Source organism: Gigantopelta aegis, chromosome 9 (genome assembly GCF_016097555.1).
Source record: "Gigantopelta aegis isolate Gae_Host chromosome 9, Gae_host_genome, whole genome shotgun sequence".
Lineage (NCBI taxonomy): Eukaryota > Metazoa > Mollusca > Gastropoda > Neomphalida > Peltospiridae > Gigantopelta > Gigantopelta aegis.
The window spans coordinates 54,205,708-54,225,756 of NC_054707.1; the positions used below are offsets into that span (position 1 = coordinate 54,205,708).

At 32.9% G+C, this 20,049-nt stretch overlaps 1 protein-coding gene across 5 annotated transcripts; it reads right to left on the reverse strand.

Moving 5' to 3' along the window:
* Window positions 1-1,014: 1,014 nt before the first annotated feature.
* LOC121381907 (UPF0705 protein C11orf49 homolog) lies at window positions 1,015-20,042 on the reverse strand. 5 transcript variants are annotated; one of them, XM_041511318.1, is made up of 11 exons: window positions 19,960-20,012; window positions 18,477-18,586; window positions 17,685-17,787; window positions 16,077-16,207; window positions 15,659-15,743; window positions 15,007-15,092; window positions 14,481-14,673; window positions 10,614-10,723; window positions 9,845-9,899; window positions 4,739-4,770; window positions 1,733-1,912 (listed from the first exon to the last, which is right to left on the reverse strand). In XM_041511318.1, exons 2-11 carry the CDS (start codon window positions 18,523-18,525, stop codon window positions 1,872-1,874), a joined length of 885 nt encoding a protein of 294 aa, XP_041367252.1. In that variant the 5' UTR covers window positions 18,526-18,586; window positions 19,960-20,012; the 3' UTR covers window positions 1,733-1,871. The 5 variants fall into 5 exon arrangements, with proteins under 5 accessions (XP_041367250.1, XP_041367248.1, XP_041367249.1 ...); XM_041511316.1 differs by lacking the exon at window positions 4,739-4,770 and having other exon boundaries at window positions 1,015-1,912; window positions 19,942-20,042; XM_041511314.1 differs by lacking the exon at window positions 4,739-4,770 and having other exon boundaries at window positions 1,015-1,912.
* Between the last annotated feature and the right edge of the window lie 7 nt (window positions 20,043-20,049).

The following is a 20,049-nucleotide window of genomic DNA, read 5'->3' on the forward strand; positions in this document are numbered from 1 at the left end:
ATTTTCATTTTCAGAGTTTGAACTTGATACCTATTGCAATTTTAAAATGTTCCAGTTAAAATACTCGCCTACCAGTTTTGAGGCTACCTACAAAACAGTAATATTTGCAACAAATAAACTGCACTTCACAAAGAAAATATTATGCTCTCAACTGATTGCAATAATTTTCATCCAGTAGTGAATATTGCAATTGGTAAAGCCTAAGTAGTGTCGGAAATAGAATAAAAATTATTTTCGTCAATTATTTCTTGCATATTAAACTGACACGAAAAGATTTTGTAAATACCTATTTAATGATACTCTACCTAATTTAGCATTTACTTGTTTTGGCTCTCGTTGATGTACAAGGTGGTGTTTACTCTTGAAATTAAAATAAAGTTGTCAGTAAACAGATTTGTGACCTTTCATTTACCCTTAAACAAACTTTTAATTTATAACTAAGTTAACTGATTATTTTGAATTGCAGCATATTTAGTGAATATAAATTCAATATTAGTACATTAGAAATTTACACAATCTTGCAACAACTTAAAGGTGCTATATCATAGTTATATGTGAGCATCTGATTGTGATAAAGATTCTCAAATAAAAATGTATTTTCTACTAGCAGAATTTTTTTTTCCTATAATCATTTATGGGCATATAGTTAAAGGTGTAGTCTTTAAATGTTAAAGCAAAATGTAACAAAAACATGATTTGCTATAGCTGTCATTATGCAACTTTGAGATAGCACCTTTAATACCGGTATAATAGATCACAAACTCAAAATGGTTCTTGACAGTTTTGCTTAAAGTTACTTATAAATGTCTACAAATATTTTGTTTTGGAGAGGAATAGGGGTAAACTGTCATCAGAAACAGTCCCTCTTATATTGTAACAGCAATGAAATTGACACATGTTGATCAAAATTTATTATAGTCTGTTCCAATAAAGTGCAGAAATCACCTGTTTACCGACATCTTTATTTTAATTTCAAGAGTAAACACCACCTTGTACATCAATGAGAGCCAAAAGAAGTAAATGCTAATGAAGGTAGAATATCATTAAATAGATATTTACATAATATTTACTTGTCTGTTTAATATAATGTAAGAAATAATCGACAAAAATCGTTTTTATTCTATTTCCGACAGTACTATAGTCATATCATCAATTTGTATTGGCAGACTTTGAAGAGTCTGTCTCACTACATGACCACTGAATAGCGATAATTTGGTCCGACATTTCCATCAGTTTGTATCAGTAGACTATGACGAGTTCATTTCCACAGATATCTATCACTATCTAACACTGGATAGCTATATATAATTTGGTTTGACGATTCTATCAGTTTGTATCAGTCGACTCAGACTCTTTCTGTTTCACTACTTGGATCACTAAATATCTATATATAATTTGGTCTGACACCGAGTTCCATCAGTTTGTGTCGAAGGACTGCGATGAGTCTGTCTCACTACTAGAACACTGGATAGCTTCATATATATATATATTTATATATAATTTGGTCTGACATTGAGTTCCATCAGTTTATGTCGGTGGACTGCGATGAGTCTGTCTCACTACTAGAACACTGAATAGCTTCATATGTATATATATATATATATAATTATATATAATTTGGTCTGACATTGAGTTTCATCAGTTTGTGTCGGTGGACTCCGACGAGTCTGTCTCACTACTCGAATCTTGACTGAGCTCAGACACCTCGGCCAGGGATTGTTTCCTCGCGGTGTGTGACGTCGTCCTGGAGCTCGCCTGTCTCGCCTTCTGTCCCGTCGGCTGTGATGCAGGTGCGGAGCTATGACTGGTCTGCACTGAAGACAAGTCTTGGGGTGGAATTGCACCTGGCTGACGCATCTTGCCGCTGGATGCTAGTTTTGGTGGCGGGACGTGGATGATTTTGGCAGCAATGCTAAAAATTTATACGGGATTATTTTGAGATCTGTATTAAAGCATGGACAAAACATGAAAAATATCTTTACAGCAAATTGCTATATGGTATGGTATTCTTTAAAGCCGCTATTATTATATACTAGTTAACAGAAGTAAAATTGATACAGATATTAAAATAACAGTGATGTGATACTCATGTCCTTTTTCAGGATTTTAGATCAAATTCAATCTACTTTGTAAAAATAATTTTATGTTAAAAAAAAAGAAGCTAAAATCGGATAAAAATCACATTCTTTATATATTAATTAGTGGGTTTTTTAAAATGGTTTTATTGCCAGATCTCCTGTTTACAGATATATCTCAGCACATTCCCTGGATAGACTATGGATATTAAGGGGGGGGGGAAAGATTTATTTTTTATTTTTTACAAAGCTATCACACTACATGTATGTAGCACAAAAATATAAACAAAGAAGAGCAAGTAATCCCTGAAAATAATATTTGTTTATAAAATTATAAAGAAACAGATTTCTTACATAGTGTGGTCACATGAACCTAATTGCTGTATCAAACTTACAATAGAAGTTCTCAAAACAAAACAAAAAAAATAAATATAAAACTCTTACTGTCCACACTGTCTTGGAGTCTCTATTAGAAGTTCTGATATGAGCCAAAATTATTTTGTGTCCAGGTGATGTTTTATCATAAGCAGTCATTCTGAATGTGTGAAGCTACTGGCAGGTCTGTGTCATCCATGTTAAATGGAAGTCTGTAGGACATGGCATAGTTTTGGTGCTACCAACAGATTCCCATAACAGAGTGGACAGTAAGTTTTGAATGTAGATCTTTATATGGAATTGTTTTATTCCCAGACACTGCTTTTAAATTAATTTCATAACAAGAAAAGAATTTAATAAATGTACAAACATTAACACACACACACACACACACACACACACACCATGCATGCTGTGCACACAGACACTAAACACTGCATACATACAACATATACCAATGCACACAGACACTAAAACTCTGCATCCATACAAACTTATCCTGAACACCAAAAGAAATGGGAAGATTATTTTCACCTGGAACATTAAATTGGGGGGGGGGGGGGGGGTCAAAGAAGAGATAACCCATATTGAGATTCATAACAATTACAGGCACATTATAAGTTGTAAAAGCATCACGAGGGGTTTATGGATTTTTATACCCTCTGTATGATCTTGTACCCCGAGCTGAAGGTGAGTGGTACAAGACCATACAGAGGGTATAAAAAATATATAAACCCCTAGTGATGCTTCTACAATAAATTTATCTTACTGACATGTTTAACTAGTAAGCAATAATTATTAACAATAACAAATTAACGCCGAACTGTAAGGACTACTATGCGGAAACGATGGTCACTTTTCGCATCCTTGTTTTAGTTTCATACACAATAAATATAGCATATCTTACCGTAACTTCACTTGAAATCCATATTGCGTAAAAGGAAAAAAAAATAATCACACATTCAGGTGCATTAGTAATGTTCAAACGAAAAACGTCATGTACCCAGTTATGGTCATTGCAATGAGATGCAAATTGACTTGTTTAGAATACTGACGTCATTCAAATTCAAAATTAGCTATATTAAATTACAATGCTTCACCACATTAAAATAAAAACTGTTTTATTTACGCTGATAACAGACAAATTTCTGCATGTTGCATTAATATAATAACAACAGTCTGATGTTACAGGTGGGGTATAAGAGATTTGACTCTACCCACATGGTGTATAAGTGGGTTTTTTTCCCCAGGTTAAATAACCAATGAAATTCAAGTATTTTACATGAAGGCGAAATAAAAACCATTTATTATTTGACAGAACTGAGCAAGTAGACCTATTCTAATTACAAACTAACCATAACCCCGATTTGCATTTCTTTTGGTGTTCAGTGTATAGAAGACAAACAGCTACCAGTTCCATAGTGATCTCCACTCAAGATACAGCTATATTAGAACTGATTTAATATACATTTCATACAGCTGGTGCATCATATATACACCCAGTGATTGTGCTCAGAAGCAGTCAAAACTGTGAACATTTTACTCAAGATTGGGCTAAAATTCTGTTCCTCTGTGGTACAAATGTGTTCCACACATGCAAATTGGTATGAGCAGAAGCAGGAAGCAAATTGTAGTGAGGCCACATAGGAGATGGTTTGTGATTGGGGGGTGGGTGGGTGGGGTAGTGTTTTATTTTGTTTATTTATGGATCTGGGTATCTTTTCTTTTTTTAAGTTTGGTAATGTTGTACATGTATTTCATTGTGATTACTCATTATAATTCAGAATGTAGTATAGACGAACAATATAGTAGAATGGCATGCAGCAGTAAAAAAATTAATGTGAATGGTCAATTCTAAACAGTTAAATAATAAAAATACACCCGAAACTTCAGCTTTAACCAGTTGGTAAAAAAATTAAAGTGGATGGTGCATTCTAATTGGTTAAATATCTATAAAAATATGTATTTTTAAAATGGTGAGTAACACTTTTTTCATGTGATGTACATAGTGTGTATAACCAAACTATATTACAGAATTGCTTGCAGCAGTAGAAAATGAATGTCGATGGTTCATTATAAATAGTTTAACAATGTAAAGAAATATACACAACTACAGATTTAACAGAGATAGTGCCTACATTTTGTTGAGAACCTAACTCTTTGCAAGTTCATTTCGATAAAACATTTTATGCATACCATTTGCTGTGATAACATGCTTGGAAATTTAATGCAACATCAAAATGCAGAAGCTGAGGAGAGGTTATAACCCCAAGGAATGATTTACTCACCGAAGATGTACAAGTGATAGGCCGGGGCAAGTCTTGTAGCAGTAAGAGAGTAAACATTAATTCCACGATGTTAACACAGATAAATTTATGTGACAAGTCAATAAATTTAAAAACTGAATTATGAAAATAAGTTACTTCCCAGAATGCTTTAAACAGTTGGAAAGCCTCACACTTGCTGTGCAGACCCTAAACAGTACAGAGCTGTGTTGGTGACCTCCAGCAGATACTAGTATATTTATTTAAATTAAAAGTTATATATTTCTTAAAAAGCAAGATTTATATCCATTCAAGCTGTGAAACAAGTATAAAAATAACCTTGGGCGAGCTGGAGAATAAAGACGTTACTGTGTGGAAACTTCCATTTATAAAACAGTGATGAGTGATAACAGTGTGCTGGTAGTTACAGTTAGGTGTGGGTTCATAACTTTAAAAAGATACTGACATAAATAAAACAACATATGCACATAAAAGATAAACCAGGGTTTTTACCAGAGGGTATCGAGGGTAAAATTATGTACCCTAAAATCTTGTCAATTAATAGATATATAGCCTGTGTGACACTGTGATTTTTAGACAGATCATAGATGCTGTCAAATTATGTCAAACAGTCAAAGTATATGAAATACCAAGTCAGATATTAAAACTTTTTAAAACCCAGATCCACCTAGTAAAGGCACTTGTGGTTTGTTATATTTTCATGGGCGGATCCAAGGGGGGGCACCAGGGGGACGCGTCCCCCCAAAAAATTGTTCAAGTGCCCTCAAAATGTCTAAGTGCCCTTTTTGTTTGTAGAATTTTTTTTTTTTAAGTAAACAATAATTATATTGTAGATAAATGAAATCAAGATTTTCGTGTACATGCGCAAGCTTGCAGATATGTGTCTGTGTTATTGAGTCTCAATGGGGCCCCATTGAGGTTCTAACGCGAGTGACGCCAATTTACTTCATTATTGCTAGTATATTATGACGTAGAACTGTAGGAATTCATATTAATTGTAAATATCAAAACTTGTAGTAAGGTGCCCTTTTGACGAGTCAATGTGCCCTTCTTTTTTGGTCCCCCCCTAAAAATATTTCCTGGATCCGCCCATGATTTTTATTTTGTACCCTCAAATTATTTGATGACAAACCGGTAAACATCCAGGACAATGATTAAAAAAACACCAATTCATTCATCTTTACGTCAGAAAGTTATAGAGCACTGGCTACGTGAAAATATTTTCCAATCTTAACCTTTTCTTCTTTTTAAAAAAAACAACATATGATAAAATATAGTAAAATACCTTTCTTTGACCGTTTAAAGATTCAAGTTTGTAAGAAATACCATTATTTTAAGTTTAGCATAAGGCTTTCAAAACATTCACAAGCATAGATATCTGAAAATCCCAGATTTGTGGCACTAAATTTTATTTTTAAAATTAAAATATAAAATTTATAAAAGTTTTAATCAGTGCAAAGTTATAAGAGCAACATGAACTTTCAAAATAAAGTGATTGCTAACCAAATGTGTGAGTGATGAAGGTAACCCAATGAAATATGTAATAACACTTCTGTTACCCATTTTGACTGTAACAATGAAGAAATTCTTAAACAAATGCATGAAAAAAGATTGACAATAATATTAAATAACTGATAAAATAAAAACAGAATACAGTAAACCTACTGTCACACTTCCATGGTAGTAACTCTGACCTTGTAATAAAAGTACTTAATTAATGATAAACAGGCTGTGAATTTAGCACAATTGTGTGAATCCCAGATTTTGAGTCGAAGGTGTAAGGTTATGAGGCGAAATCCCAAAATATCTACATTAAATCAAGTTTAAGATTCTGCCGGAATCACCCCCCCCCCCCCCCCCAAAAAAAAAAAAATCCCCCAAATATCAATGTCTGATATACATTGGTTTGTTTTTGTTTACCTGCATGTTACTTTCTCTTAAAGGCACTGACTCCGATTATTAGACGATGTAAAACTGTTTAAAAACACTTTACTTACAACTTCTTAAATTAAAACTTTAAAATCCAATATGCTTCTGTACAACTTGGTGTATTTAAAAAAACACCACAAAAAGATATGTATATCAGAATCCAGAATCAGTGACTTTAAAAAATAATGTAAATTTCAAAAGTGCATTCCTTCAAAATTGATATGAAAACACTTTTGTATGAATGAGAATAAAAAGGAGCAAAAGCATGGCCATGTAATTAAATATAAGAAAACACCATGTCAAAGCAGGCACAAGTGCAGTTAGGGTTTCAGGGGTCAAATTCCCCAACTCCTCTTATGCAATTTTTCTACTTTTTAAAATGTATTTTCCACAGGAGCATGATTTGACCCCCCTTATAAACTTTGCTTGCCACAGCCTAGACCCCATGCATAAATTACTGCACATGTGCCTGCAACTTGTTAGTGAAAAAAAAAAACCAAAACCAAAAAAGAAACAAAAAGGCAAGAGTTAAAATTATTTTAAAAACTTTATTAGGTGAAACAAAAACTTGTAAAGAAAAGTACAACTTACAATTTACTAAAATGCTGCATATCATATACACATTTTTATTAATATATACAATTTTAATATACATTAATAAATGGTATTTACTATATAACATTTAATGGAATATCTTAAAATATCAGTGAAATAAAAGTGTTATCAGTCACTCAGTGATTATAACACATTTTAAAGTGAAAATTTCACTCTAAAATGTGTTATCTTCACTGTAGAAAGTGTTATCTTCACTGTAAGAAAGCCAGAACTATTTTGCTGCTGGCATTTTAAAAATAAAGGTAAATTGTCAAAAGTTATATAATAAATAGAAAATTTCATGTTTTTTGTCAAATATGATTTATATCTCATCTCATGAAGTTTGCAATCATATCACTTGTGAGATATGATTGCAAACTTCACTTGACGAGATATAAATCACATTTGACAAAAAACATGAAATATCCTCTATAAATAGTACAGATAAAAATGAGAATGTACAAGCACCTCAAGCGAGCACTCAACCGACTGAGCTAAATGCTGCCTCTTTTCATAGTTATAACAGATAAACAATTAGATGATCATTGTATTTTTCATTCATGATTACTAAATACATATAAATTACATCATCTTTATCCTTAATATAAAGACACAACTAACACCATAATTTTATAGAATATTAATATTACTGTTCAAATTACATCTAAAAATAATATTATTTGTCAACATGTTGCAATATTTACCTGGTTAATATTGTTACATGTTATGTAAAAACGTGTTTTGCTTTATGCTAAAATTGATTATAAATACAAGCAGTATCATGTATGTTCCATGTAATCATTATCAAGAATTACAATATACATCTGCACCTTCAAATTAAATGTATAATGTATAAAATACAAGTTGTATTACTATAACTAATATGCATACATACCTGCTTATCAAATACAATGTAATGTTTAATACAAAACATTATTACTTAAAAATACATAAAAATAAAAAGTTAACAAATATGTTGTTGTGGTCCTCCAAATTCCATTTTTAGCATGATGGAATGGTCCAAGTGACACAATACATTCAGCACTATCCTACAAGGACTAGCATGCTAGGTGAAACAATGCACACATAATATTTTCTTAATGTAGTGAATAATGTTATTTGCTTTAACATTAAAACTTTCTTACAGTCTTACTTAGGCTGTCCCCACCTTCCCACCACAAACAGTAATAGCTCTCAATAAAATGTAATTGCTAAGTAAATTGTTCTCAACATTTAACAAAGAATATTCTGAACATCTTACCCCAAGCACAACAAGTTTTAGGAATAAAACCTTCATTCCAACCATTAAAGGCCATGGCCAATACAGCACAAATCCCCTTGTATTCTTCGAAATACAATTGAAATTTTGAGTAAAAAGTCAGTATATGCCTGTGATTTTGTATTTTTGCAGTTCTTTACACTGTTTTTATTTAAATCTTGAATTTTTATATTGGTCATCACTTTGTTTGCATTGCCATAGTTTGACACCTGGTAGCCAATATATTTTTTGTGCTGGGGTGTCTTAAACATTCATTCATTCATTCATTCATTCATTCATTCATTCAATTACCTTACATTTAAGGTCATTAATTGTCATTAACGACTGCTGCCATAGCTTCTGTCAATTAAGATATCAAGAGTTCTAAGGTGATAGTGGAAAAAAAATGAAATATTAGAAAAACTCCCTGAGCATGTTCCAGTAATTTGTATGCATTTAAATCTTAGAGAAATGGTAAAAAAAAAAAAAATATTAACAGAAGGATTCATTTAATATTTGATGTCTAAGTACATTAATTGTGTACTTCTGAATCAGTCAGTTGATTTTTACTGACAGGCTTACTTCTTTAAATTAAAGCAATATTCTTATTTCAGAATGTTCAAGTTTTATTTCTGAAAATGTAACTCAATGTCCTATAACAGATGTAGAGAAAGTGAAAATCATTTAAAATAAAGAATAAAAATGGATATTTTAAAGTCTCTTTTTTGGTTTAGAGATTCAGTCTTGAAAGACTGGAAGCAAATATATTTTGTACTAGACTTTTGTTAACATTTATTAAAAACAAATACAAATCATACCCCCAAAACCTGTTAAAAGAGTAGATCAGATCAGGACAAAATATTAAGGACTGCCATGTAAATTAAAACAGTAAAAGAACACCTCAACAAATCCCAGAATTTAAAATATAAAACTTTAGTTAACAGACTTTGACCGTGTACATAAAACCTTAAATAAATATTGGTGTAAATAACAAGCTGTGATACAGTCAAATAACATTCCATAAATATCATCTCGTAAATAATTTTCTGAAAAACAAAACACAAATATTCATTGCCATCACAAGTCTGATGTTCTTAAAACATGAGAACATAATTTAGTAATGTTTTTTAAATGCGTAGAATATACCGTTATTTTTCCAACCACACAAGTAAAGTTGTATTAGTTGTGAGAAAACCAAAAAAAATTTCTTTCCAATACAAAAAAGAAAAGTTTGAGAAACAGTGACACAAGAAGTAACAATCGACCATGCTTCTGCTTTGAGTGAGGAGAAGATCCAAAGAGAACAACACATCAACACAAATGCTTACGATGTTATTTCTCCATCCTTCCCATCAAGTAGTTCCACACGGGGTGGGAGGTAACCTGATGAAAACAGTTCATTTACTGGTCAATATTTATTACACTAAAGTTTTAAGTTTTGACTTTGAAATATAGTAATGAATGTATAGAGAAAAATATAATATGCAAGAGAATTTCCATTTAATATTAAAACAAACATTAAAAGCAGTGAAGCAGTTAGACAAAAGGAAGGAAATGTTTTATTTAACAATGCACTCAACACATTTTATTTACGGTTATATGGCATTGGACATATGGTTAAGGACCACACAGATACTGAGAGAGGAAACCCGCTGTCGCCACTTCATGGGCATATTCTTTTTGATTAGCAGAAAGGGATCTTTTTTATGCACCATCCCTCAGACGGCCTTTGATATACTAGTTGTGGTGCACTGGCTGGAGTGTGAAATGGCCCAATGGGCCCACCAACGGAGATCAATCCCTGACTGACCACGCATCAAGTGAACACCTTACCACTGGGCTACGTCCTGTCCCTCGGTTAGACAAATTTGAGTGCTAAATAAAATATATATGGTCAATACGAACACACGAAAAAGAATTACAAATAAGTTAGTTAAAAAAGCTTTAAAATAACCCCAAAAAAAGATGGTAAGATGAGCTGGCAGCTCAGAGGACACACATCCAGAATATTCTTATTACCCGAAACATGAAAACAATGAATAAAAGATGTTTCAGGACAGAAAATGGAAGAAATAAATATTCTTAAGATGTACTCACCAATGTGTTCATTAATGACCTCACTTTTTGCTATGGCCATGAGAAACCCGTAGAACGAAACTCTGGGTACTGCAAACAGGATGTCCTTCAGTGCATTGATAGGTGGGGTTCTTAAATAAATAAAATAATTTCATTTCTCGTTTTTCACCAAAACTCATGGTGTACACAAAACAATAACGTTTGTTTTGTTTTGTTTAACATTGATTTATTAATCATAGGCTATTGGATGTCAAACATTTGGTCATTTTGACACAGTCATAGAGCGGAAACCTACTACATTTTTCCATTAGTAGCAAGGGATCTTTTATATGCACCATCCCACAGACAAGATAGCACATACCACAGGCTTTGATATACCAGTCGCAGTACACTGGCTGGAATGAGAAATAGCCCAATGGACCCGCCGACGGGGATCGATCCTAGACCAAGCACGCATCAGGTGTGTGCTTTACCACTGGGCTACGTCCCACCCCGCAAAACAATAATGAGTATTATAACTAAGACTAACCGTAACTAAACAGTTTGCTGTCACTAATGAGTATTATAACTAAGACTAACCGTAACTAAACAGTTTGCTGTCACTAATGAGTATTATAACTAAGACTAACCTTAACTAAACAGTTTGCTGTCACTAATGAGTATTATAACTAAGACTAACCTTAACTAAACAGTTTGCTGTCACTAATGAGTATTATAACTAAGACTAAGCTTAACTAAACAGTTTGCTGTCACTAATGAGTATTATAACTAAGACTAACCGTAACTAAACAGTTTGCTGTCACTAATGAGTATTATAACTAAGACTAAGCTTAACTAAACAGTTTGCTGTCACTAATGAGTATTATAACTAAGACTAACCGTAACTAAACAGTTTGCTGTCACTAATGAGTATTATAACTAAGACTAACCGTAACTAAACAGTTTGCTGTCACTAATGAGTATTATAACTAAGACTAACTGTAACTAAACAGTTTGCTGTCACTAATGAGTATTATAACTAAGACTAACCGTAACTAAACAGTTTGCTGTCACTAATGAGTATTATAACTAAGACTAAGCTTAACTAAACAGTTTGCTGTCACTAATGAGTATTATAACTAAGACTAACCGTAACTAAACAGTTTGCTGTCACTAATGAGTATTATAACTAAGACTAAGCTTAACTAAACAGTTTGCTGTCACTAATGAGTATTATAACTAAGACTAACCGTAACTAAACAGTTTGCTGTCACTAATGAGTATTATAACTAAGACTAACCGTAACTAAACAGTTTGCCGTCACTAATGAGTATTATAACTAAGACTAACCGTAACTAAACAGTTTGCCGTCACTAATGAGTATTATAACTAAGACTAACCTTAACTAAACAGTTTGCTGTCACTAATGAGTATTATAACTAAGACTAAGCTTAACTAAACAGTTTGCTGTCACTAATGAGTATTATAACTAAGACTAACCGTAACTAAACAGTTTGCTGTCACTAATGAGTATTATAACTAAGACTAACCTTAACTAAACAGTTTGCTGTCACTAATGAGTATTATAACTAAGACTAAGCTTAACTAAACAGTTTGCTGTCACTAATGAGTATTATAACTAAGACTAACCGTAACTAAACAGTTTGCTGTCACTAATGAGTATTATAACTAAGACTAACCTTAACTAAACAGTTTGCTGTCACTAATGAGTATTATAACTAAGACTAACCTTATAACTAAGACTAACCGTAACTAAACAGTTTGCTGTCACTAATGAGTATTATAACTAAGACTAACCTTAACTAAACAGTTTGCTGTCACTAATGAGTATTATAACTAAGACTAACCTTAAATAAACAGTTTGCTGTCACTAATGAGTATTATAACTAAGACTAACCGTAACTAAACAGTTTGCTGTCACTAATGAGTATTATAACTAAGACTAAGCTTAACTAAACAGTTTGCTGTCACTAATGAGTATTATAACTAAGACTAACCGTAACTAAACAGTTTGCTGTCACTAATGAGTATTATAACTAAGACTAACCGTAACTAAACAGTTTGCTGTCACTAATGAGTATTATAACTAAGACTAACCGTAAATAAACAGTTTGCTGTCACTAATGAGTATTATAACTAAGACTAACCTTAACTAAACAGTTTGCTGTCACTAATGAGTATTATAACTAAGACTAACCTTAAAATAAACAGTTTGCTGTCACTAATGAGTATTATAACTAAGACTAACCGTAAATAAACAGTTTGCTGTCACTAATGAGTATTATAACTAAGACTAACCTTAACTAAACAGTTTGCTGTCACTAATGAGTATTATAACTAAGACTAACCGTAAATAAACAGTTTGCTGTCACTAATGAGTATTATAACTAAGACTAACCTTAACTAAACAGTTTGCTGTCACTAATGAGTATTATAACTAAGACTAACCTTAACTAAACAGTTTGCTGTCACTAATGAGTATTATAACTAAGACTAACCGTAACTAAACAGTTTGCTGTCACTAATGAGTATTATAACTAAGACTAACCTTAACTAAACAGTTTGCTGTCACTAATGAGTATTATAACTAAGACTAACCGTAACTAAACAGTTTGCTGTCACTAATGAGTATTATAACTAAGACTAACCGTAACTAAACAGTTTGCTGTCACTAATGAGTATTATAACTAAGACTAACCGTAACTAAACAGTTTGCTGTCACTAATGAGTATTATAACTAAGACTAACCGTAACTAAACAGTTTGCTGTCACTAATGAGTATTATAACTAAGACTAACCGTAACTAAACAGTTTGCTGTCACTAATGAGTATTATAACTAAGACTAACCGTAAATAAACAGTTTGCCGTCACTAATGAGTATTATAACTAAGACTAACCGTAACTAAACAGTTTGCTGTCACTAATGAGTATTATAACTAAGACTAACCGTAACTAAACAGTTTGCTGTCACTAATGAGTATTATAACTAAGACTAACCTTAACTAAACAGTTTGCTGTCACTAATGAGTATTATAACTAAGACTAACCTTAAAATAAACAGTTTGCTGTCACTAATGAGTATTATAACTAAGACTAACCTTAAATAAACAGTTTGCTGTCACTAATGAATATTATAACTAAGACTAACCTTAAAATAAACAGTTTGCTGTCACTAATGAGAGTATTATAACTAAGACTAACCTTAAATAAACAGTTTGCTGTCACTAATGACGACTGACGCAACTCAGTTCTAATTTTGTCTAATACCATGAATTACTAAAACGTTAAAATGCTTATTTTGTGCTAAAATGTTTATTAGTTTGTAATATAAATAAAACAACTCTTCATGTATATATTTAATTAATACTAAGCAAATTCAATGATCAAAATATTTAAAGCTTTAGGGCCAAAGTGAACTAAAAAACATGATGATGAATATTACATTACGCCTAAAACCCCCCATTAAAATGAGAATCAAGACTAAAAATACTTCTTGATTGTATGGGTGATGAAAGAACTATACAGGGCCATTTCATATTTAGAGCAAATGATTGAACTAATTGGTAGACATAAGAAGCTAAATATATACAGCATTGGGCTTAGAAAAAGTTACTAAATTACTCAAACTTGAATAATTGTTTTAGTTTTGCAATAACAAAAGTATTCCAAATGGGACAGAATGGAGACTCTTCATGAAATTGTTCAAGTTTGCAGATTGTTTTTGTTTTTGTTCAAAATACCAATGTAAAGTGACGTCATCAGATATGACATTCCCCGACAACATTATTTTTATGTTCATCGATAAATGAACAAACATGTGTTGCTATGGCTGGACCAATGGGTTGACATTAAACTAATGAATGTAACAGAAATTTAATGACTGTTACTTGAATGTGACTTGGTCACACAGTGGGTAGAGGGCACGGAAGAACTGCATTGCGTCGACGCCGTCTCCCGGCTGATAGTTACTCTGGTGCACGTTGGTGTCCGTACTGGCCGAGGGAACAACAACTGGGTCACGGGGACTGCGCTGGGTCTGCAGAATTGACTGGTAGATCTCCGTACTCTTTTCAAGGAACTCTGAAAAATATTATAACATATACTTTCAAAAAAATATATTCTGATAACAAACAAATTTAACATGCAATATAAAGCAGTCATTCGATCTGAAAGTGTCACACCCTAGACACAAACAATTTTACTTCCACCCTCATTCTTAATTTTGTTACAAATTCTAATTTTAGTTATTCTAAAATGCATTTACTTGCAAGGGAGGTAATTAAATGTTGGGTTTTTTAAATGTATTTTGATTTCTTATGATAATGTCACTAACAAGCATCCTGTTATATTTCTGCATAAATCATACATGTAATAAATAAAAATGAGTAAATACACTTTACACAAAGCTCTCACCCTCATAATAAAATTGGACTTGAAAAGCATAGATGAAATCTACAAATGATATAAGGCAGTCCAAAGCATCATCAATCAAAATTATTCTGAAAAGAAACAAAAATTGCAATGGTACATACTGGGTTATTTGTATTCTCAAATTTATAACTGTACATTTCGTTTTTAAAAAAATAGCTAACAAAAACTTTAAACCATATATACTCTCAATATTAACAGGTTTTTTCCCCCACAACTAATGTGTTTCACATCTACATGTAATCTCATATTAATATACCAATTTACAGAGTTATGTCAACAGCTAGACATGGATTAGTTCTTCTAAGTACTTTGCATACAAATACTGCTTAATTAAAAATGTGTGAATCAATTAACAAATTCACAAATTATTAAAATAAATGTTATTTTTCTTTCATTCTTAGCCAACATATTTTTTTGGGGGGAGGCAGTGGGTCGAGATATGAAGAAAAAAACAGTGGTTGGGGAGTACAAAAATTATCGAAAGCAAGGGTTCTTTAAATACACAGACAACATATCAAATAGGTTCCAGTGGATCCACAGAGGGGTACCAGCTTCATAATTAATGCAATTCAGGTGGGTACTCTACCTTTATTACAAAATGCGAGGAGACACCAAATAACTTGCTAAACATTACCTTGCAGTTTTCTGAACCAAACTGAAAGGGAAGTCTGGACAGAGAAGACCAAGCAGGGAATGATATTCATGGATACTCAAGAGGTCTGAAACAAAAATATCATTAATTTAAACTATCTGACTATACTGAATTTTATATTTCCTGTGAATGGCGAATTATGCAATATGGACTTCTAATATAATTTTATATTTCCTGTGAATGGCGAATTATGCAATATGGACTTCTAATATAATTTTGATCACTTTATTTCATGAGTTAATATTACTTAATATTATAAAATAAACAAAACAAAAATTCTTAAAATTATGACACCAAATAATTCTTAAATTTTAAATAATGCAAAATACTGATTCTTGTACATTACATTTTTTGGCTACTGCACTTGGTGTAGTAGCATATTTAATAGTCAGTTACCTACCTCCTTTCTTTCCAATCTGCCTGAAACACTTCAAGAAGAGTTTGACAAATGAGGCTCTGTTGTGAGGAGTGGAACGAATGAAGGCGTGTTCTCGGAATATTGTGTGGTTGCCATCCCTCAAACTACAGAAGCTAGAAATACAAACATTGTGTTGTGAGTATTCTCAGAATATTGTGTGGCTGCCATCCCTCAAACTATGATACTAGAAATACAAACATTGCTGTTCAGTATTCTCAGAATATTGTGTGGCTGCCATCCCTCAAACTATGATACTAGAAATACAAACATTGTTGTTGAGTATTCTCAGAATATTGTGTGGTTGCCATCCCTCAAACTATGATACTAGAAATACAAACACTGTTGTTGAGTATTCTCAGAATATTGTGTGGTTGCCATCCCTCAAACTACAGAAGCTAGAAATACAAACATTGTGTTGTGAGTATTCTCAGAATATTGTGTGGCTGCCATCCCTCAAACTATGATAATAGAAATACAAACATTGCTGTTCAGTATTCTCAGAATAGTATGAGGCTGCCATCCCTCAAACTATGATACTAGAACTACAAACAGTGTTGTTCAGTATTCTCAGAATATTGTGTGACTGCCATCCCTCAAACTATGATACTAGAAATACAAACATTGCTGTTCAGTATTCTCAGAATATTGTGTGACTGCCATCCCTCAAACTATGATACTTGAAATACAAACATTGTTGTTCAGTATTCTCAGAATATTGTGTGACTGCCATCCCTCAAACTATGATACTAGAAATACAAACACTGTTGTTCAGTATTCTCAGAATATTGTGTGACTGCCATCCCTCAAACTATGATACTAGAAATACAAACATTGCTGTTCAATATTCTCAGAATATTGTGTGACTGCCATCCCTCAAACTATGATACTAGAAATACAAACATTGTGTTGTGAGTATACTCAGAATATTGTGTGACTGCCATCCCTCAAACTATGATACTTGAAATACAAACATTGTTGTTCAGTATTCTCAGAATATTGTGTGACTGCCATCCCTCAAACTATGATACTTGAAATACAAACATTGTTGTTCAGTATTCTCAGAATATTATGTGACTGCCATCCCTCAAACTATGATACTAGAAATACAAACATTGCTGTTCAATATTCTCAGAATATTGTGTGACTGCCATTCCTCAAACTATGATACTAGAAATACAAACATTGCTGTTCAGTATTCTCAGAATATTGTGTGACTGCCATCCCTCAAACTATGATACTTGAAATACAAACATTGTTGTTCAGTATTCTCAGAATATTATGTGACTGCCATCCCTCAAACTATGATACTAGAAATACAAACATTGCTGTTCAATATTCTCAGAATATTGTGTGACTGCCATCCCTCAAACTATGATACTAGAAATACAAACATTGTTGTTCAGTATTCTCAGAATATTATGTGGTTGCCATTCCTCAACCTACAGAAACTACAAATACAATGTTAAATTGAGGGTTTTCCTCTCTGTGTTCTAACAATTTCATCATTTACTTACTATTCACTGAGGAACTTTAGTGGGTTAACTTAAGAGTTTTCCTCTCCGTGTTCTAACAATTTCATCATTTACTTACTATTCACTGAGGAACTTTAGTGGGTTAACTTTAGAGTTTTCCTCTCTGTGTTCTAACAGCTGGGCTATGGAGTCTTCCAGGTACACCAAAACATTGTGACGAGCTCAAAACAATAAGAACAAATAATGATAAAGCATTGGTCAAACCAATTTTTAATACACATAAAAAGTAAATAACAACAAAAAAATATAAATGTTATGTACATGTAGTTAATAAAAGCCCAGATGTATGGGAAACTTGGTGTATTAGATCTTCCCTCTCTGACCAGTTAGTACCATGCCATATAAGTCACTGCCAGTTTGGTCATGAGACTATGTTTCATTTTGAGGGCATTACAGCAATTTGCCGCATGACCACCATTACATTCGAACCCTGTTTGTATAATAGGGAGTAATGTTTTATTTGCACTCTCTCACAGACAGGACAGGACAGGACAGCACATACGAAACCTTTACAATGCCAGTTGTAGTCTTGGATGAAATGGAAAATAACCCAGTAGAATTTAGGTGGGTGTTCAAAACACTGAGTTACCTACATGGAGTCAAATCAACCATATAAACAAACACACACATCGCTATTAATTGCCAACACATCTATAGGTGGGTCTGGAAAATGGTGTCAATCTTGAAAGGCAGGCATAGACTTAGGAAGTGGGATGGTGGGAGTACTGGCCTTCCAACAAAAAAATGGTTGAACTGATAAAACTGAAATGACAATTGTATTATGAGGAAAGCATTAGTGAAAATATTTTAAATGTGTGCCTCATGTAAAATTATGCAGGAATTTACTTACCTAAATATCGGTCAGCTGACAAAGAAAACCGGTCTTCTGTAAGTGCCATTAAATGTTTCGGCTGTTCAAGATGACATCATACATTATTAGTCAAGTCTTCATTTCTCTAACTGAAAATAAATCAACAATTAAAAAAATGACAGCTAAAGGGTTGAAAGGGCGGGACATAGCCAAGTAGTAAAGCACTTGTTTGGTGCACAGTCAGTTTAGGATTGATCTCTGTCAGTGGCCCCATTGGGCTATTTTTTGTTCCAGCCAGTGCTCCACAACTGGTGTAACAAAGGTTGTGGTATGTACTATCCTGTTTGTGGGATGGTGCATATAAAAGATCCCTTGCTGCTAATCCAAAAGAGTAGCGCATGAAGTGGTGACAGCAGGTTTCCTCTCTCAATATCTGTGTGGTCCTTAATCATGTCTGACACCATATAACTGTATATAAAATGTGTTGAGTGCATCATTAAATAAAACATTTCCTTCCTTCCAAAGGGTTGAAAGTCATTTTGTGGAATGGGAAGCAGTTTCTGTATTTGACATTTTAATCTGGAAAGGCAGAATCTACAGTAGCTCATTTTGTTATCTAGGGTGCATGCTTGAGGTGCTTGGGTCAAGTCTCCTTAGTGTACATATATCTATTTTCTTATTGGTGTTCCCCTCATCCCAACCAGTGACCCATGACTTCACACTAAAATCATCAAAAACCAAATTTTTTAGTTTTTCATTGAGATTTTTTTTGTTTTTCAGTGCATCAAAAATGAAGTTTAGATGATTTTTTTATGAACTTTTCCATATTCTATCAATACGTCTTGACAGGCATTCACCAGCCTCAGTGGTGTTGTGGTTAAGCTATTGGACATAAGGCTGGTAGGTACTGTGTTCGCAGCCAGGTAGGGGTAAGACCACTACACCCTCTTTTCTCTCATTAACCACTAACAATTAACTCTCTGTCCTGGACAGACAGCCCACATAACTGGGGTCACTAGGACAGAATGCTTGAATCTTAATTGGATATAACAATGAAAATATGTTGAAATGAATATATGATAATCATTCATTAAGTGGCTTGATGCTGTAATGTGACGTCACCTTTCACTCCATAACATCAAATAAGGAAAGTAAAAGACATCTCAGTTGATGTTAACTAAAGTTATTTCGTATTGAATATGCCAGTAACAATTATTATATATTTTCACTGGAACAATATGTGTATAATGCTCATATCATGTTCTCTAAAATGGGAGAGCAAGAAATGGTGTTTACCTGTTAGTTTCATTATAAAAAATTAACAGTTACATTATCACCAATCGTAATATATTTTGTACAAGGTAACCTTCAACACTAATAACAAAGACAGCATTATTGCATTTATTGACTTACAAGCACCAGCTTGACCATAAGATAAAAGAAAATGAAAAGTATCGATATGTATAATGTATTTAAATAACACCAGTATGGACATAAAATTTACACATCGCAAAAATAAAACCTCTTTGGTAATTCAGACCGGATGTTTTCAGCCAGCAACCAGAAACTAAGTACTCGGATATAATCGTTTCCGATCCGATCTTTAACGAAC

Excerpts from the sequence above, each read along its gene's own strand:
- LOC121381907 (XM_041511316.1), bottom strand. The coding sequence starts at position 18,525 with ATGGCACTTACAGAAGACCGGTTTTCTTTGTCAGCTGACCGATATTTA. Across the intron at positions 17,788-18,476 it reads GTCAGCTGACCGATATTTAG|CTCGTCACAATGTTTTGGTG; the intron begins GTAAGTAAATTC and ends TATTGTTTTGAG. Across the intron at positions 15,093-15,658 it reads TTGGTTCAGAAAACTGCAAG|AATAATTTTGATTGATGATG; the intron begins GTAATGTTTAGC and ends GTTTCTTTTCAG.